Raw genomic sequence first — 21,586 nt, 5'->3', positions numbered from 1 at the left:
TTCTAACCTGAATCATGTCAGTGGCTCTCTGCAGTGTTAAGACACAAACTGACATTTAATCTTTTAATTCATATTTTAATAGACATCGTGTTCATTTTTATAATCTCATCCAAAGCTTATATTTGAAATTGTTTTATTTTCTGGTAATCTAAGTCAAGAAATCCAATGAGCAGAACAGTAAATAAGCAGCAAAGTTTGGATTCAGACTGGAAGTTACCAGATTTTCTAACGTTCCACTTTAAAGTTTACCGATCTGAATGGTAGGCTGTCCTTAACAGTAATCTCTAACCACTTTCAGAACTATTTTAAACTCTTGAGGAGTAATTAAAGGAGCGGAATGCATACAGCCAAAGGCTTTAAAGTAAAATATGAAAACTGGACTGGCAACATATTACCAAACATCAACTCATATGGAAACCGACACCAGGGTCAGTTTTTAGTTCACTTTCACAAGTCCTAAATTTGACTCACTGAGGTTTTGACACCATTGGATAGATACCTTATCTGGAACCACTGAAGTGCCATTGAATAAGTAAAATAAGTCATATTTTTTTATAAGTGGTTTTGTACATTATTTATCCTCACAATTAGCATTTGGCTTTCTTTAAAAATGACCAATAATTTTAACATTCTCCTTAGACATATGCAATAAATAAATAGTAATGGACATGGATACTTAATATAAGTTTGAATTCTGATTTTAAATAAATTAAATTTAGTCATTTCCAGCGCACGAAGTCACTAATGGGTTATGTTGAACAGATTGTATAAAATTTATATGAACCCTCTTATTACCATGAATCCAGCGCAATCAGTGTTATGCACAGTGATGTAATTAGAAAATAAAAACAAGCTAAAAATCAAGACAAAGTAATTTTGAAAATGGATTAGGCATGAAAAAGCAAATATCTTTGGGTACTACACCATTTATTCAGACATGGAAATACTAATTCCTAAATAATTAATAAAGAAACATTTAAATACAATTACGGCACATCTTCACATATATTTTCTTGTCTACATTTTTGCCACAGATACGTTTTGAAGTGTTTTCTTATCAACGGGAATCCTGCCATTATCCAGGAAATGAAGAGATTCTTGGTGTGAATCTTTTGCAATCAAAAGATCCAAACACGTTCTGAGGAGATGACTCAAATAACAGAACTACTTTGCATTGCATGCTTTATTTCCAAAAGTCAAAGTGAAACATGTAGTGTCTGACTAGAGTTAACTAAAGGTAATACTGGTTCCTCCAACCAACTCCACTCCTGTCACAACATTACATTACATCACACACTGGTTCAGACAATGGACACTTGATCATCATCACTGTGTCACTATGGTGAAGCAACAGGCCAACTGTACAAACAGGACATCCAAAACTTCACTTCTGCTGATATTTGGAATAAATAGACACAAAAATAAGCAAAACCCAGTAAGAAGCAGTCACTGTCATTAAAACCAGGTTAAAACATAAACTGATACCAAACATTAAAAATATATTACTGCACTGGAGTTACAGTTTCACAACATGCATCATAAAAATCACTCATAAAGAAAGAAAACTTAAAACAGTGCCTCATGCTTTACAAGTGTGTGAACGTGTTGTGTCTGCATGTGTGTGTGCGTTCTGCACAGACGCAGCATCCTTTGAGGTTTCAATTAAGTCAGGGAATGAAACAGAAACCATATTCCATATTTCAGTCATGAGTAAACATAAGAGGACAGACAGCATGATGAGTTTGGTTTTTGGCAGTGAAAGATGATGCGTTTGAAAAAGCGTGAGAAGAGACGATCCAGTGGAGGAATGCTGCACGGCACAGAAGTGATGATGAACGGACAGACCGGTAACAGCTGAGATGTTTTGGGAGATAAAGCACTTGGTATTATGTACAGTAAGTACATAGAAAGCCTGTCAGCGTCACACGGTGCAGAATGGTATTTTGTTCCCCTCTCCCCTGTTTTTGTCCCATTAAAATGTTTCAGATCATTGAACAAACCTTAAGATAACCCAGGGACAAACAAAATCACATCTCTAACTCCACTTAAAAGCAACCTGTTGCTGAAAAAGCAATCAGACGTAATGTTGAATCAACAACATTTTTGTGAAATCTTAGTAATGTCAGTCAACTTTAAAAAAATGTTAAAAAATGAAACGCCCCCCTCAGAAATCTCAAAGGGGACAAATATTTTTTTATGACAATCTGACTTCATTTATAGCAGATAAAGACTGCTAGACATTTTTGCTGCTGCTCTAAAATTTCACAGAGCCCTCATCCCGTAAAGTGTTATGTTTCAGTGATGTCACACTTCAATTCCAAAGCCTTTTTTAAAGGTAGATTTGAGGAGAACATTGGTTGAAACACGACAATAGAAAGGTGAATAAGAAGCAGCGCTTCTGTTTTTAAAATGCCATTGAGGCAGAAAACAACAAATGCCTAAAATATACGGAGTGGCAGCCGATGCATCAGTTCTTGATAAGATACAATCTGTTTCGAAGTCAACAGATTCCCGTACACGAGGGTTAAGAGAGTTCTGAATGTTGAAACAACAACAAAAAAAATCGGTCTTGCTTATAGCTTTACAATATATACACAATGTTTAGAAACCATTTTACGACAATTATGAGGGTTCACATTAAAATGTTGAGAACTAGTAAGGACTAAAGTATCTGCCCACATGGCTGCAAGCAGGAACTCCATGTTGAGTAAAGTCAGCATGGAGAAAGCTGCAGCTCAGAGATCAGATGACGTATGAAAGCAGACGGTTTCATGAGTTCTTCACGAGGAAGAGAATAATGCTGGTGTCCAGGGTGGCTGAGTTGTGGGGGTGCAGCTGAACACCTGGAACAGACGCAGAGTCAGACAAGACAAATGCACAGTATGGTTTTAAACTTTCTATCGTAGCTATTGATTCAAAATATTACCTCCGAAGGTATTTAAACCCTATTAATCTTCCTACGAACACCAGGGTTTCATTGGGATGTTTTTGTGACAGACCAACGTAAAATAGTACAGAACTGTGACGTGAAAATTCACTGATGCAGTTGTAAATGCATTTTAAAAATCTGAAAAATGTGAAGCACCCAGTCCCTGTTGAAGAAAAGAGCCTCCACAGCCTGCATCTTGAAAGAATGATGTTTTTAATCTCAATGTGATCTTCCAGGTTAAATAAAACAAAACTTTATGTTTCACCTCAGACACAGTGAGTTCAAGGTGAAGCGCTGGATTCCTTCACACAGTGCTTTGCAATCAAAGTTTTTACAATCAAACTGTAAAAACTAAGTCTGGGGTTATATTGTCCCCTCAAAATGTAAAAAGCAAAAAGAAACAACAGATCTTTGTAGGATATTCGTCCCTGAGAGGTATTCATTATTTGTGGCCCCTCCACACACACACACACACACACACACACACACACACACACACACACACACACACACACACACACACACACACACACACACACACACACACACACACACACACACACACACAAAGACCGTCATGATAAAGCAGTCCATCCTTAAACAAATAAATTTAAACAGCAGCAAAACAAAATTATGGCCGTAAAAATGCCAATATCCTGCTGAGGTGGGATGAATGCCTCTCCAGTCGGCCATCCAGATTGTAATTAATGAAAAGAAGTCGTGCAATGCACTTAATGTGTCGCCGCAGCGAGAGACCAGAGGATTCAATAGACATAGATCAGTGGAAGGTGCTGATCGCCTGTGCTTCAACTACACCAGACACAAAAGGAGCACTCGTGTCCCGCAGGTGCTTCATCTTAGTTCATATTCTGACTCCACTGGGCTGGCTTGGTTATGGCTCTCCAGAGAGAAGAACGAGATTACCACAATCTCTTTCTAAATCTGCCCTCTGGTAGCACTGCATTCTCACACATGGCGCTTTACTTATAGATATTCTTACCATTGAGAAGGATCGGAGTCAATGGTTATTCGTCTTCAGCGAGAAGGACAGGAATACGGGCTGCAGGACACCAAAAAACACCAAAGAGTCACTCTGCAGCTGATTTACTGCCTGACCAGAATAGATGGCTTGTTAAAGGCATACCTTATGGTCTCCCATGCAGACATTAGGACCAATTGTGTTGTAAACGACACCCTCTCCATCGTAATCTCTCTGAGACAAACAGAAAATGAACACAATCTAATATTTATCAATTAAGAGTCTCCTGAGTAAAAATGAAATATGCAGACAGTTCAATCTGACCCTGTTGATGAAATCGTTGGCAGTGGGAGACATGAGGATGCGGTCACACCAGGCAGGACAGCGTGTGTTCATGTACTGCCTCGGCTTGTGGTGGTCCTCACTGTAGGGGTAGCTACAGGAGACCACAAAATCATATTTCGATTGTCAGGTAGAACAGGAGAGGATTTTATAGATCATCGTTTACCGTTTTGGTAAATTTATTCTCACCTGGGTGGAAATGTGATGTCCTCTTCTCTGACAGCGTCAAGAAAGGGTGTGACCTCTTTATCGTACTTTAAAAGCTGGGAAATAAACAAAAACAGGCAACGTGCCTACTTTTAAAATTCCAGGTAAATTCTAGTGAACAGTCAAAGTTTTTTTTGCGTGTATATGGGTTTATGTGTGACACAATCTGAAACCTTTGAGAACAGATCCGACAGTTTTGCAACAACCTGAGTTTCTTGTTTTTATGGAGCGAAAGTCTGGAATGTGTCCCTACCGCTCTGCCATTGTCCTCTCGGAAAACAGCCTGGTGCACGTACTCAAACAGCTTCTCCTCGATCTGCAGCAGTTTCTGAAGGGAAGGGCAACATGAACGCCAGTCTGGGTCAAATCCGGTGACGGCGTTTTTGCTTTCGGGCTGCTGTAATTTACCTGGTGGTCGTTGTCTCTTTCTTCAAATGTGATTCTCTCCACTTCGTAATTGCTGTCTTTCACATCTTTCACAACATCTGCTTCGATGGTCAGGCACTGGCCACAGCAACACAAGCAGAAATAAGAGGCAGTGGGCGGGGGTCCGTGTTCAAATATGAAGCTGGTCAATATATATATATATGTATATATATATATATATATATGAAATGACAACATACCTGGACTAATGTACGTGTGTCCAAACGGAAGTTAAAATCTCCGAACAGAAAGAAAGGCATAGCAGCGTAGCGGCTGTCTAATAACCTAGAAAAGACAAACAATGTTTTTATTTGTTTAACACAAGAAGTTAAGGTTTATTTTATATAGTCTTTAAATATTCTGGTTTTTAAATTGGAACAAAAGAATACAGTTGCCTGTAACAACTATGTGCTGTTTTCATCTTGCAAGGACATAAAGTATTTGATTTGGACTTTATGGGACAGATCAACACAAAGTATTGCGTGACAGGGAAGTCCAATGCTGCTTTATTCTCAACATTTATTACAACTAAACATTTAAAAAGTGTGTCTCATTCATTTGTGTACAGACCTCTTTAATCTTACGTCCGTAAATAAAATCCGGTGTCACCAAGTACTTTACCAAACTGCCTAATTAGTAAATACAATCTATGAATCTGTAATAATCCAGGTGTCCGGCACATTGATGTGTTTGGGAGGCCCGTTCAAATTGTACAGCTGCTGATCTCACCTGTTGATGACATATTTGAAAGCGTTCTTGCGGTTGGCTGAATAAATGGAGGGAGTGGAGTTGAGGGCAATAAGGTTTGAGGCATCGTGGAAGAGGTGGATGTTGACCAGGTCTAGACCCCTGCGGGCAACACAGACATCGTCAAAATGCGCCGGACGAAAAAAACAAAGGAAAAGAAACAGTTTGATATCAGATAAGATGACACGTGTGTGTGAGCAACAATGGCAGCGTGAATGCATGATCGCGCAGGTGTCACTTTACAACTTTCCTGTCAGTGTGTAGACTGCTGATAGCTCAGAAGTTTGCGCCTCTTGAGCCAATAAATATGCATCAAATTCTTGTCATAACTATTGCCTCACAATGTAACACCATAACTGAACCTTTGTTTATCTTTTATCTAGCTGAGGGAAAGTCTGTGAGTAATGGCAGATGATAAACCTGGTTCAATAAAAGGACCAGGTTTATACAATCTTCAGTCAATAATTGTAACTGCAGGAACTGTTCAAGGTTTAAATTTGAAGATGGAAAATGTATGAAAATGTGCCATGTTTTATAACCTTGTGAAAACAACACAAACACTAAAAAGGAGTGATGAAAATATGATTTTGTTGATAAGATGTTACTGAGCTACGATTAATAAGAAATGACAGAGAATTCTGTTGGAATTTTGAAACAAGCATTAACATTTTTTTATCTGTTCAACAGTTAAAGTCAACTTTATTTGTGATGTGGTGATAAAAACTACATGGAACAAAGTTGAATTCCAGGTTAAGGGGAATAATTATATTTATGAATGAATCAATTTATATTTACAAGTACATCTCAATATATGAAACATATTCTTAATCACTCATTTCAGAAATGGAAACTCAGATTTATTATATACAAGTGGAATATTTCAATACTTTTTTTTTCCAAAATGGTTGGCCATTCAGTGCAGAACAAATTCACCAAGTTGTGCAAAAAACAGAATCTTCATAGATTAAACTGTAGAGCAATAAACTTGAACTTTTGCCTTCAGAGAGGATTCAGGGTGCCATGATGCAGAAGGAAAAGGTACAAGAACTGCTTGGTGCCTTATTTCATCAAACTCCAAAACCAGAGTGAACATAAATACACTATTGCAGACTACATTTCAGTTTCATTTTTACAATTATCGTGATAAATGTTTATGATGTAGCTATGGGAGGCATCTGACAGACTGGAAAGCTTGCTCATAAGATTTCCAATTTAATGAGCAATAAAGATCAATTTAGATGAGCTACTTTTCAATCTGTAACTCATAAGTCTTTCAAAACAAGTTTTCTGAAAGCTTTGATTATTTGGCGTTTAACAAGACCCAGTATAAGAGCTTGATCCAAGAGGCCAACAAGCTGTAAATTTGCCTCATTTCACATTTTGAAGTTGTTGACCTATGTAGGTTTTATATTTTATCTTTGTGTTTCCCATCAGTGTCTAAAAAAATCTTACTGATCAGTGCTTTGGTCAAAATTTTAAGCTACAGTGAAAAATCCAAGACTGTTGAAGTCAATTAAATATAACCTCAATAAAAAAAAAAAACCTTTTTAAGTTTCAGAATTTCACAATTGTGTTTTTTAAATTCTAGGCTGCATAGTACAAAAAAAACTTTTACATAGTTAATTCCATAGCTGAATTTTTTTCCCCCAAACTTGAAAAATAAAAAAGATCAAATAAAACGCAAACCTTTTGCAGACTTTCAAAGACTGTGTGGAAACTCACTTAGCAACAACACTCTTCATTTTAAAGCTGTTACTGACAGAAAAAGATTCTTTCATCAGTCAGAATCAGTGATTTAAAATTTTTTTTTTTTTTTACACAAAGCCATATTGTGTATCAGCTCTTTAACTCTGTTGTGTTTTTAAGAAAAAAAATCATTGTGCTCCCTAAATGTTTGTGAAAACAATTACATGTTCTGTTCTCCCCAAAAGCTAAGACGGGGTTATATAAACGATGATTATTGAATCTCTGCTTTCCATCCTGTCTCTCCTATGAATGTATCAAACACTGGCCTACATATTAAACCAGAGATCACAAAAAGGTACTAAATACAAGTGTTAAAACTCTCTTAAAACATGACATTATAATTTATCAAAAAATAAAGCATTTCACTATTTCTGAGGGTTACGTACTGGTTGTGTATGAGCCATCGGGTCCTCATGTAGCCCTTTCTGGACCACTTGAACTGCAACAGAGACAAATGAGAGAGAATCGCTAAACACCAGGGAGCCATGTCTTTAAAGTGCCAAACTGATAATTATTGATTCTTGCAGATAATTTGTCTCATCTCTGTGTCAGCAGCCCCAGTGGACTCATTTTTCCAGCATCTCCCTTCTTCCTGTTAGCATCCCCCTCGTCTTACATACAGACTTACATCGGGCCAGAAATTCTTTGGGAATTTTTCTTTCTCCACGGTGGCGACGCCGTCCAGTGAGCCCACGTACTTGGTCTGTCCCACCACGGCTTTAAAATCCTTAACTGGGAGCAGTAGGGTTCGGGGGGGGGAGGCAGACCGAGGGCGGTGACATGGAAAAGAGCGAGAAAACATGCAAACAGCGATCAATAAACTGGTGTTAACCTCATCAGAGCGGCATACGTGATGAGGGAATCTATAAGCGGGAGCCATTAGACTACGTTTGGCCGACGACGATCGGTTCGGGCCACACAGCAAGTGGCAGCTCCAGGATGTTTATGGCTCTTCCATAAGCTTTTCTGCCAAGCTTTTTCACACCTAACGTGACTGGACTACACAGCAGCCAAAATAACAGCTCCACTTTAAATTTGAGCACTTTGCAAATACCTGCCTAGGCAGTAGAGCCATCAAACTCTCATTACACAGAAACATCTTAAAATATCCAATGAAAAATGACAGGAATTTTACCAATCATATGCAACAGCAAACTGGTCCACCATGGGGTGGGAGCAATTGATCAAAGCGGAGGGCTACACTGCTGCCAGTTAGATTTTAATCATTCATTTTAAAAAGAAATGTTTGGTGAAAAACCAAAAACGCAGAAATATTCGTCACAACCTGATTCATTATAAACCAATAAAAATGAATGCAACTTTCAGACTTTAAGGATTTCTTACCATTAAAGTCATAATGATAGATATTTTTCAGTGTCTTGTGGATGAAGTACATGCTGCCCAAAGCCTATGGAGAAAAAAAACAGACAGATGGTGTTCAATATCCGATAAAGTATTCACAAACTGATTAAGTAAAAAAAACCTTGTTAAATTACTTTTTTTTTTTAAAATAATAATTTAGTTGTAAAATAATTTAGGTGACTATAGGTAACTAACCTCCATCAGCAGGTTAGTTACCTATTGTAGTATTTAAGGCAAGCATGTTTAAAACAATTTAACATTTTTGCAACCGACTTCTGCAATGACTAATTCAAAATGTAGCAATACCTCATGTTTGACACTAATTATTGTTACATGTGATTAAAAAAAACAACATTTGTTCATTTAAAACATTTACCATACCAATAACTATTACAGTGTGTAGTTAAACTCATGACATTGGTTTAATCCCAAAAAGCTACAGATATTAAAGCAGTATAGTATCACTTTGAAAGAAGCATCATAAGAACAAAAACAGGAAATACACTCTTTGAGTCTCATATTTTGGGGAAAATTTGTTAGTCTTTCTTAACACTCTGGCAACAAAATATCAAAAAATGGAATAAAATAGTTTTCTTTTTCAAAAGAGACTGTTGGGTCTAACATTTCTTGGTCTTACTTACAAACAGCATGGATAACATCTAACAACACAACAGGGCATATTTGTTTCCAAACTAATAACAATAATAATAATAAAAAAACAGCAGTAATTGAAAAAGGTTTTGTAGGGGAATATTTTAACTACTTCCTAACATAAGTGTCATGGGCTGGGTCGATGTAAACATGAAAAGGAGACATTTCTTGCTCCATCAGCAGGTTTCTTTTAAAGCAGGTGTGTAGAAGCACTGACTTGGGTGTTTCTAGTCAAGTCCGAACAAGTTCCTAAATCAAAACCTTACAGAAAACCTATAGGGTAAAATGAAGAGAGTATACAAGTTGACACATGGTTTTGGATGATAAGAGAGATAGTTTAATGGTCAAAGATGGCTCAATCTATGGTTCAACATTTTGAAGCATTATAGGAAACAAAGTTTTGTACTGTTGTTACAGTATTGACAGTTCGGGTATTAACAATTGTACACCTGGTTATTTTGATTAAAAAAAAAAAAGTTCTTATTGGGATATATTTTATGTCCATTGAAAAGATTAATTAAATTAACAGTTGGAATTTTCTATGAGTTTCAGTGTGAGATTATGCTACTGCAGAATACGCAACTCTTTGACAAACTTATCCACACCAGTGCATTGTAGTTTTATAAATCTATTGCAGGCATCCTGACACTGCAGCCTGCAAATCATAATACGCATACCTGTAAACGAACACGTGCCTAACGCTTTATATTCAAGTCTGCATTTCAAAGAAATCAAAAGCAGTGTCTCAAAATGAAACTAAAACTAAATTTAGACACAAACACATGGCTAGTCTCAAGGACCGACTGTTTATTACAGATAGCAAAAGCCTTATCTTCCAGCTATCCACTTAAGTTTTTCTACTGTGCAAATAAAAACCACGTGAAACTTTTAACAATAAAAACGTTCAGCAGAGCCACTTTCAGTGTGCACACTTCAGCGCCCAATCATCCCTGACATGGAGCTGACAATTTTTAATGTACTAACTGCCTGCTCCACTGATCTGATTAATCATGGCCTGTGAAATCAATAAAGACAGAAAATTAAAACCATTTAAAAGGTATTAAGCAGTGGGCTTGCTGTCTGCCAACGCTGGCGCTCTAAGAGGGAGCCGAGAGAAAAATAAGCGAGCGCACGGAGGGGGTAAGGTCGTGACGGAGAGCTGGCCTGCGCACACATACACACCGACGATCAGTCAGAGCATGAGAGATCTCTCCCTGAAGACATCGTTTATCTTCGATGCCACAGTCATCCTCATTTATTAAAACAGAGGTGTCTCCATTGACGGCTTCAGTGAACAACCGTTAGTGACCGACTTGTCTGACCTAGAGCGACGGAGGAAATTACTGGAACAGATCTGCAGGAGTTGAAATGTTTCTACGAAGGAAAAAAAAAAGTTTGACTGTCAGGTAAAGTTCCTCTCCAGAGATTCCTGTAGGGAAGCCCAATTCATGTGCGATTAGTAGCAGTGTTACGCACAGTTAGGCACACACAAACACCTTCACGTAGTTGGCCAAACACCCATCTTCATCAATCAAGTTTGTGCACAGTTTAATAAAAAAATATTGACTTTCAAGTGATTTTTTATCAAAACACCATTTGTACTGGGGATGCATGCCCCTCTACGTCTGCAGCCCCTGAGAAAAGAGAGCCCCTCCACCCCTACTAAGCTCTCTCTCTTGGCTTTATAACTGATGATCTGTAGCCAGGGGGAAACAAATTGAAAATCAATGCGGGTGGCACCGCCGAAATGAGAATGAGGCATTACGTGGGGCGGTGGTCGGGGAGAGGGGCTGCAACTCTCTCAGGGCAAACAGAGAAGGGTGCAAACACTCGAGTCCAGAGGAAAACTTAGTCCCAGCTGTCCACCGCCACCCCCCGACGCTTAATTTATCGTGTACAGATAGCCTGGGATCAATAGTTTTAATCTAGAGTTAAATGTATTGACTTTGGCCCGTCTCTCTCTCGCACCTGGCCATTGACTTTCCCCCGCTTTTGGCTTCACACACCTTCAGTCTACAAATGCAGACATTGACCCCTACTGTCAGGCACGCTGTGTGAGGGTTTCACCTGGGAGGAGGAAGGGTTAATATTTGAAGATACTTTTCTGTATAGGAAAGGCCCTACCAGGAGTGAAACTTTGACAAACCCCATTACAGCCAACTGCAAGCACAGCCTGAAGCTGATTAGTGAAACATGAGGTTAAGAAAAAGGGTGGATGCAAGAAATGACCTGCATGACCAGTGTGGAGACTAAGGCTGATGTTCTATGACCTGAACATCAACTGCACAGCAAGAAGTGACGTTTGCATGGTACAACAATCTGGAGAAAATAATAGTAATGTAATATGCTATCTCTGAATTTATAGAAATATTTTTTCAGCAAAAATGTATAACAGAAATTATTGTACATGCCATTAAAATAAAATGAATCATGGACATATTGACTGAATGACATTTGGAGCTGTTCAAAGTTTCATTCACCAAACACTCCAGTTCTATCGTAAGAAAGGCAACATCAGATTACATTCTGCAGTCACCACCATATTTCATGGTGATGTGCAATCAACAAGAATATTGCAGCTAAAGATTTTTTGGAGTTTTGAAAGTATAACTTTGTATGAACTACGGCTTGATTGCACTGACCCGCTCATACCTGCTCACAGCTCCATAACAGCACTGCAGACGGCAGCTATGGACAGAAATTCTTGGTCCAGTAAATGAAAGCATCACAGCTGACCAAACAAATCTGTCTTTGAGGGCCTCTCATCTCTCTGTGCCTGCACCGCGTTACAACTCCAACATTGTTCTATACTATATCTAGAAGATCCATGTCCCATACAAAAGGCTGGGATTATGAACGCTGCTCATATTGCACGGAAGCTTTGACGTATGAAGTTCTGCTGAAGGAAAAAAAGGTGAGCAAACAGAAAAAGCGTATAAGAAATCGGATTTCCTAAAAAGGGTGCACCTGCAATATGTCATTAAAGGTTGTAAGCCGCCGGAGTTCATTATTGCGCTTGGTGAATTCACACTGTTAGGCAATCTATATTTATTAAAATAGCTAAAAAGCAGCAAACAAAGCATGCTTTCAATGTTTTTAAAAATGCCCTCCTAACATTGACATGACCTTATCACACAGTCAAATGGTTGCATTTACATTAGCATCAGCAAACATCTGCTGCAGACTCCTTCCTATCAAGCATCAGAGTGCCTCACGTCTGTTGCTGAGGCCACCATTATGTGGAGGAGAGCGCCATCTTGTGGAAGAATATTGGAATATCTCCACAGGTTTCTTACCGTAAAGCTGTCTTCCGCTTGGAACTGGGTGTCCACATAAATGCAAGACCTGTCAAACTCCTTCATTTCCTCACTGGACTCTATGTTACTAGGAAGAGGAAGGGAAATGAATTGGCTCAGATGCAATGCAGCGCAACCACCCGGTCATTGTGGTTACTTTTTTAGTAGTGTTTTTATTTACCAAAAGAAGTTTTCTGCCTTGTCCATGTTGACCATGTAGTCCTTTCCTCCCACCTCCTGGAAGTGCAGGGCGATGAACTGCGGCTTGTACTTCCGGACTGTCTGTTTCAAAACCATTAAAGTCTAATGTTCAATCTCACATTATAGAGTGCTGCCGTGTGAAGATGGTCACAGTTGCTTTAAGGCCGACCATCACAACTCATCAGAGGTCTTACTTTTTTTTTCCATATTTGGAAGAGCGACAAAAGTGGGACAGAATTAGCAAAGATTGTAATTTTTTTAGCTGGATGAGATCGCCCACATAAAAATGTCATATGTTAGAACAGAGAGAGCTCTACTAATGCGAATGTAAAGTGTTCAAACTTACCTTATACAGTTCTTCTAACCATCCATTTTGGATTTCATCCACCTTTGAAATGAATGGAAAAAAAATAAAACAGAAAAAAGTTAAATCATTTGACTAATAATCAGTCACTGATTCAACAGTTTCAATCAATGTCAAATAGAGACTATATGCCTCATATTCTGTCCACATCCCATTAAGAAGCAAACAAATATACTTTCATGCATGCCTAAAAATCTAAATCTTCTATTTGTGTTACAGAAAGAAATCACAACATAGCTTAAAGAAGCAAAGGAAACCGAAAACAAAAACTGAATCAAACAGAACAAAATTCTTTCACTTTCTTTTTAGATACATCATCAAATAATTGATCAAAATCAACACTTACATCCCATCATAAAACACATAGCATACATAGTTTAAAACCATGTACAGTATGACTTGAAATGTGTCCGACAATCATTTGGGTAATACAACCATAATCTCATATGAATAATAAGCAGTGAATCCAGACTTGGTGCGGTTTTTATCTGTGGTTAATTGTTTTTAAACAAAACCAAAATGCAGAATCACAACCTGACTCGACGGATTACAAAAGCAGCTCCAGCAGCAACAACTAGCAGTTTCTGTCTTCTTCATGTGCGTTTCAGTGGAAACTCTTGCTAACGTGTTGCTTCAGTTTTACTCACCCAAGATACTGATAGTGCATCTACTGAGCATAAATCCCCCAAGTCCAAATCATAGAGTTTCCACCACCGTGCTTGATAGGTTTTAATAGCAACTAGTGTTGATTTTCATCAAAATATCCTTTGTGCATTAGAGATAAATATCTCTACTTTGCTCAAAAAAATGTTATTCTGGATGTGCTAAACATTTTTCATATGCAGCTTTCCAGAATTAAAAATTTTATTTGCCAATTGTTTCAATGGATGGCCATTTCAAGTAAAGATGCTCCTAAAAAAAAAAAACAGTGAAATCATTGGACTATTGTCTATAATTTGGATTCTGTGAATAGAACATTTTAAACTGAGCACTTTAATCACTAAAATCTTCAGAAATCGGTGTCCAGTTTGTTGTGCACTCAGCGTTTTGTGTGTGTGTTTTTTCAAATCATAGTGTCGTGACCTTTTACTCTTCAAACGCTAAATGAAATATTTTACATTTGAGATGTATGGTTGTTCTGCACAGCCTTTTCTCACTCACGGAAACCAGATGGGGAATCTATTCCAGGAAAGATTAGCAGCTGTTTTGAATGTTTTTCAGTCGTGAATGCATCTTTGTTTGTGTCACTGCAGGTTGTTTGGTCATCGCTGCATTGCCTGAGCGCCTGCTTCAATGAGTTGTTTAAGGATCCGTTTTCTCAATAATATTATATAGAAACTCACTTTCATTGCAACGGCCCAATAAAAAAAAACTGACAAAACTGCTCATTTAATACAGGCTGCATCACATTTTAGTGATCAATGGTAGCCTCTGGCTGCTGTTATGTTTACCCTTTTAGGTTTTGCTAAACAAGTAATGTTTTATATTAAACTTTTCTTGGTCAGGTCCAGGTGATATGGGTGCCTGTTAAAAAACAAACAAACTTTTATTCCTATAACTAATAAACGAATTTGTAGCAAAAGAAATGCCAAACAACAAAAAGGGAAAGTTTTCAGTGTCAAAAAATTTCTGGGAAAAACATTTATTATTCAAAACTCTTAGTATTTAATTTTTAAAAGCTCCTAACATACCCATTTGTGGATTGTTGTACTGAAAAAGAGGGCCTGAAAAAGAGGCCTGACCCTGTTAAAACAGCAGGTCATTACGCAATTTGACTCAGCAAAAATAATTTCACTCTTCCAAATTAATTTGAGGTTCTCCTGTTCAAGTAAAACATGAATAAAAAAAATGCATTTCAAAATGTGACTACAAAAAAGGTAACAATTATTTTCTTTACAAAATGAAGAAAGTCAAAGTAAGACTGTGTGATTGACAGATTATAGAAGCGTGACACCACTTTGCGTGTATTAACTGCACATCTGCAGATAACACCGGCAGCTATAATAAGTTTGTGGCCTGTTTTGTACCCGGCTCAGAAGGTTCATCTCTAACTAACGCAAGTTACGAGTTGAAATTACTGCAATGTTAACAAACTTGTAGAGTTGTTTCATTTATGCATTTCTTAGATAAAATTGAAACATTATGCAGTTTTTGTTGAAAAATGATGGCAGATGTTAACCCAAGACATGAAAGGTTGCAGTTGATTCAGAAGGTGTTTCAATATAAATAGTGTTCTTTTTTTTCTTTTCTTTCCATCATTCATTTGTGAACATCAGATTGATATTTCAAAGAGGGTTCAGAGAAACAAAACGTAGAGACGTAGGTGGGAAAATTACCATTAGATTCTGTTAAAGAAAGACTTTCCGTCAATGGCTGCAAAAATGCTTGAGGGATTCTCCCTTTAAAGTATTTTTTAAGGCTAGTAAAATTCTGTTTAAACTTTTGGCATAAAAACAAAACTGCATTTTTTTAACACCGTATTTCAGTAACATATCTCTGAGGAAAAAAATGTTCACCTTGAGTTTGAATTTTCTTACACAGATGCTGCAAAACATATTTTGGTGAGTCAGAGGTCAGTTAAATAAATGTCATGACTGCAGAAATGGCTTTGCATAGTGCATTTGCATGACAGGCCCAGTGCAGGTGAAAGGTAGGAAACCTCACAGCACTCTGCCTGCAACCACAGCCATGTTTGCACACTAATGAAGATAAACACTTGACAAACTCGATTTGTCTCCAAATCTTCATTATTTAAAAAAAAGTAAAGCCCGTGAGCAGATGAACACTGCAGTCCAGAATTTGACACGCTAGTTCCGTTTCCACAGGAGCAGCAAAGTCTGTTTTTCAGTGTTACTGAAGCAGCGAGTGTCTCTGATCCTAAAGTCCATTTCTGTGGCGCATTAGGATTTAATCTGTGGTCTGCTTAACATCCTTCTCTCACCCTGAGTCAACGTTTCAGAGTGTTTGTTTATGAGAACAGAAGGGGCCCTGTGTTAAGTAGAAAGGCTCTACTCCCCTTAGGAGAGTAGATATTCATCTGTTTATACATTTCCCACTGTGGGATCTCACACAGAATTGTTGGACCTAAATTTGCTCAACGGAAATATGGTCCTGAGCCAAATTTCCATGACTGCAAGCGCCCTCCTTCCTGCTAAGTCTGACTGTTTCACCCAGCCAGCCCAGGCAGAAACAAGGGAGAGTAATGGATATCTACATACGTTTTATAACAGACTGGAGCCTCGAAGTTGATCTAAATGTGGCAACGTGCACAACTATTTAGAAATATAAATAATGTCGTGTGAGAGACCAAATACAAAATGACAAAGTTTTCTAAGACCTGGGTTTTGGGCTGGTCACTCCCTCATGTTAATCAAGTCTGTCTGGGACCCTGATGCTTCTGACTTACTGGAGTTTCTGTCTTGTTCAGTAGCATTTCATGTTCAGCATAAGGCAACATGACCTCTACAAGCTGACCCCATGATCCCAGATATGAGATAAATGTGCCCAAAAACATAGTAAAATACATATTCCCAAAACATGATGCTCAAGCGGCCACAAAATACTGTGGCCTACAACTCACAGGATCAGTGTTGACCTTCATTGATCTCTACGACTTAAAACTACTGAGGACACATGCGTCATTAAATAATAAACTCTTCTTTTAAGTAGCTGCAATCACAAAGGATTGCAAGGATGCAGTATTTGGTGTGGATTTGTTTTATTTCAAGCATATAAATTGCATGAAATTGTCAATAACTTGTATATTTGGCTGGCTAGATGGTCTTTCTCTGTTTTTTTAGGCTCACCTGATATATGCCAAGACGGTAAAGTTCAAGGAGAGTGCTTGGGATATAGTAACGATGGAAAAAAAACTAGAAAAGTGAGAAAAATGGGTCATTTGAGATAAACAATTTTCAGTGTTTTTAGTGTCACAATAGCAAAATAAATTTTCTTGCAAATATTGTGCAGTCCTGTTCCATGTACACAAATCTCTATGCGTAGTCCAATATTAAAATAAAGTAAACTTTGTGTATTTAAAGTATGTCATGACCTTTACTTAACCAGTGCTTACTTCTGGTTGAGTTATATTTGCATCTCAATCAATTAGAATATCCTCGAATAAGAACGTATTCCAGGAATTCAATTAAAAAAAGTAAAACAAAGACAATATAAGAAGATTCAAACAGTAATATATTTAAAGTGTTTATTTCTGTTAACGCAGATGAATATGCCTTACACCAAACACAAGCAAGTCAAGCCACAAACAGTTTATGTTTGAAGAAGTTGGCTGCTGTTTTGTCCAACCATATTAATGGAAAGTTGAGTGGAAGGATCAGTTGCATGAGCAACAAGGATAAACTGTGAAGCCATACAGGGCATTTTAAGAGCCATCTTACACAAACACATCACGGACACGGGCTATAGCTGTTGCTTTATTTTTATGTAAACGTGAACTAGATAAACTAAAGTAGCGTCATACTTCCACTGGAGAAAAAGAACTGAACTCACTGGACTGTAGCTAAGGGGTCCAAAGTCCTATCTTTTTAATAACATACATTTTGTGTTACATTTAGAAATTAAGTTAAAGTGAAGAGGAAGAGAGTCCCCAAATGTTTGAGGTACAGTGTGAAGTTTCTACATTCGGTGCCGACTTGGGGAGCTGGACCCAAAGGTACAGACTAACTTTTTACACCGTTTACCATGTCTGACGTTGTTTCTGTCTGTGTGAAGAGGACAGCAGAGCTGAGCCAAGCCCTTCTTAACCAGTTACAACATGTATGAGAGTTGCAGCAGCTGAAAGACCATAGAAACTACTGTATCAACATCCCTGCTCATTGTGAGAATTACTGGTAAATGGAAATCTCTTTCCATTTTGCTTGTTGAATTTCAAGATTCTTGTTGCTGTTTTCTGCATTGTGGAAGTCATAGGGTTCTGCATTTTCTTTTTCCTGGGGTAAGTGGTCCCACTGGTGCAAACTCAAAATTTTTTTCTTAGGCAAAACACTTACAAATTAGGTCTCATGTGCAACCAGTTAGAGTGCACTCTGCAACCTTGAGACAAATTACTAGTGTTGGTCCAGCACTGTTTCTCAAATCCAAAGGCAACATAGCCGTCTGCTGCTTTCATCGTACTGTAGGACTTTGAACCTCCTACAGAAGGTAGAAATATTGATAATTTTTACAAGTATTGGTGCATGCAAAAAGTACCAATGCTAATTTAATGACAACAATATTACTCTGCTTGATAGGACATCACACTGACCAACAGAGAGTCTATACTACGTGTCAGGAAGAAGCTCTGTACACATTGATAAACTTTTATTTATCAGAATCAGAAATGATGAAAGGTCAGCCCTCCTTCAGTCAAAACTTGGTCCTGCTGTAACCTGAATGAAGGGCGAACCAACCTCTCCAATGATGATCACAGCGAAGCGGGAGACTCCTTTCATCATACAGCAGTAATCACCTCAACAAACCATAGAGCACTTTTAAACAAACTGAAGTTGACAAACTTGCAAAGACTTCAGTAATGGTATTATTTCCAACAAAGGTTCCACATAACAAAGCTGTCAAAGCAACTGGAGCGCTACTGCTCCAAGTAAACTCATCCATAGTACACATCCTCTGCTCTGTCAAGAGGAAGATGAGAAACACCAGATCCAACACTATAGACCAGCGGAAGGCTGCTAGGAAAACATCCTAGACTTAGAAATACTTTACAGCATTTTTTTTTTTTTTTTGGTCATGCGCAATATTTAAAGTTTCAGAACAGAGGCCAGCTATAAGATTTTTATTAGCTCTAGCTCTATTAGAGTTTCAACCTTCTAATAGAAATAGAAGGTTGAAACTCAGTTTCTCAAATTTCACTTTTTTGAACTGAATCACTGAAATCAACTCTTCATTTACATCCTAAAGTGTTGCGATGTACCTTTAAATGTGGACAGCAACAACACAAACAGCTTCAACGGGAGGTTCACGAGTTTGACTTCAATCCATCTTTTTACAGTCATCCGCATTTGTAAGGTATATGAAGGCTCTGTTTGGATCCTGACGGCAGTTTTGAAGCCTCTAACATTTGATCAAAAACGTTTGTCCGTTTGTCAAGCACCGGGTCACGTGACTCGTCGGCAGGTAGCCGAGCGTATAACGCTACTCAAGATAGCGGAAGAACACCGCTGAGCGCGGCTGTGACAAACACGACTCACTGCCTGGGTTCATACACGTTCAATAAACAACTTAACGACAAGATAAGACAACATGTCACCTGTCCGACCCTCACACAACGTGTACGTCAGCACTAGAGACCTCTCGCGCCTCACAGTAGCCTGCCTGTAACTTGCTGTGACTCGTTTCGGCGTGAGCCCTAATCCAATCCTCCGCTCTTGCTACCGTTGTGGCGTTATCCGCCCGTAACGGCAGGTTTTTACCTTTCTGCCGGATACTCACGTTGTTGAAGAGCGAGCCGACGTTCGCGGTGACGAGCAGCACGTTGGTGAACGTGTCCATGTTTGAGCCGACCACTTTCACGAACCGTCCGGGTGGGGTAAAAAAAAAAAAGAAGAAAACTTCCGAGCCGTCGGTAAGCGCCTCTGTTTGGACTTGAACAGGCTTGCAGTGCGAGCAAAAACAACAACAAAAAACTTAAGTTTATATCAGCTGCGGCTGGAAGTACGCCACCATCATCATCATCTCAGTACGTGAGCCCCGCTCGCGGTCCAACTCGGCTGCTGCTGATGGCGGGCAGTCGGTTCAGGTCGTCATCACTCGCCTCGGTCGGGCTCATGCTCCCAGCCGAGTCTCCAGTTTAACTGCGTGGATTCCCTCCCCCGCCCTCCAACTCTGAGCTAATTGGACTAGCAGCTTCTTAAGGGACTAAAGAGTCAGGAGGGAGCAGCTCCGCTGCCTTCAGAAGCTCTCTCTCTCTCTCCAACGACCCGGAGGAAGCCGACAGGTTGTTTAGACAGCCGCTCCGCCCTCGCGCAACTAGGACGTAGTAGTTTGAAATTTAAAAAAAAACAACCTGACGTGACCCAAAAAAAAATGCTCGTGCCATATTCTACAGCCACGCACACGTCAGTGTGTATCAAGAGGAACGAAATGCTGTTTGTGTGAAAAGTGTTTCTGTTTCCGTGTCACCGGGATTTTAAACGTCTCATTGAGACTGAAAGCATCCCGCTGCGTCATAATACCAAGTTTTGACGTCTCCCACCTGGGTTTGCTGACTGGACAAACATTCGTGGTGCACTGCACAAATATGCCATGCAAACTCACAAAATGTCAGGTTGAAAAGTTTTCCACAAGCCATGTGGAGGACACAGCAAACATTTGCTCTGGTAAGACATATCCATATATTTTTATTTTATTTTTATTTTTTTTTACCTGCATGTGAAATCCTTTGTATGGCTGAAAACTGACACTCTGAACACGCTCTCCTCATTTGGAGAGTGAACCGGGAAGCTGGTCAAAGCTGATTTGAAGATGGACGAAGCTAAATGTAGCCACAGCTCTGATGCAATGGTTTAATTATGTGTTTGCATTGCCTACACTTAATCTGTGAAGATACCTGAACATATATGTTCAGTCACTCTCTGTGGACAGTGATGGACCTATTCTTTTCTTTGCAAAAGAAGAATGTGCCACACTTGAGATATAGGTCAAAACACTTGCAGCTGTCATTGCAATAAGAAGTGCTTCTGCAAAACTACTGGTAAGATTTTGTTTTGCAAGAAAAAAAAATTGCTTCAACTTATAAATATAGATATTGCAGAATATCTGAATGGTGCTTATGGAAAATGCTGTTACTGCAAGAAGCACAAATCAATTTGCTGCAAAAACTAAAATAATGATTCCTCTACCACCATGAAAAGTTGTTAAAACATTCTACTATGGATGACTATGAAATGCACTGTGGGGACATTTGCATGTAAAGGATATAGATATAAATCTTGTGGTTTGACTTGAAACTTGAATATTTGTTGTTTTTTTTAATGCTCTAACCCACAAAGTACTAAGAAAGGGTAGCATGTTTTTGTTTTGTTCTTCTGCCTCCATAAATTGCCATCTTGACCAAACGAGAAGTAATTTTACTTTGCTATTTTTTGAGCCACTTACATAAATAATTACAGCAAAGAGAATCTGAAAACACTTTAATGCATTCTGGACTGGTTTCTCTACATAACACACACTCACTGAACTGGAAACCATTTTTGAGCTCTGTTGTGTGAAAAAACATTTCAAACAACTTGCATAACAAGAAATGTACATTTGATTGGGCCATGAGAAACATAATTGTTTTTCCAATTTACCCAATTATTTTTCTGTGAACTATGTGATGA

The 21,586-nt window shown here is 38.6% G+C and overlaps 1 protein-coding gene across 1 annotated transcript; it reads right to left on the bottom strand.

Annotated features, from left to right (window-relative positions):
• Positions 1-906: 906 nt before the first annotated feature.
• On the bottom strand, positions 907-20,204 carry inpp5l (inositol polyphosphate-5-phosphatase L). The gene is made up of 16 exons (XM_055049126.1): positions 19,698-20,204; positions 13,233-13,274; positions 12,867-12,967; positions 12,686-12,773; positions 8,721-8,784; positions 8,005-8,108; positions 7,763-7,815; positions 5,613-5,732; positions 5,084-5,168; positions 4,866-4,961; positions 4,711-4,785; positions 4,440-4,513; positions 4,233-4,344; positions 4,074-4,142; positions 3,930-3,989; positions 907-2,843 (listed from the first exon to the last, which is right to left on the bottom strand). Exons 1-15 carry the CDS (start codon positions 19,755-19,757, stop codon positions 3,948-3,950), a joined length of 1,185 nt encoding a protein of 394 aa, XP_054905101.1. The 5' UTR covers positions 19,758-20,204; the 3' UTR covers positions 907-2,843; positions 3,930-3,947.
• Between the last annotated feature and the right edge of the window lie 1,382 nt (positions 20,205-21,586).

This window comes from Poeciliopsis prolifica, unplaced genomic scaffold, assembly GCF_027474105.1.
Source record: "Poeciliopsis prolifica strain line A6 unplaced genomic scaffold, Auburn_PproV2 SCAFFOLD028, whole genome shotgun sequence".
Classification (NCBI taxonomy): domain Eukaryota; kingdom Metazoa; phylum Chordata; class Actinopteri; order Cyprinodontiformes; family Poeciliidae; genus Poeciliopsis; species Poeciliopsis prolifica.
This window is presented reverse-complemented; position numbering and strand designations above follow the sequence as displayed.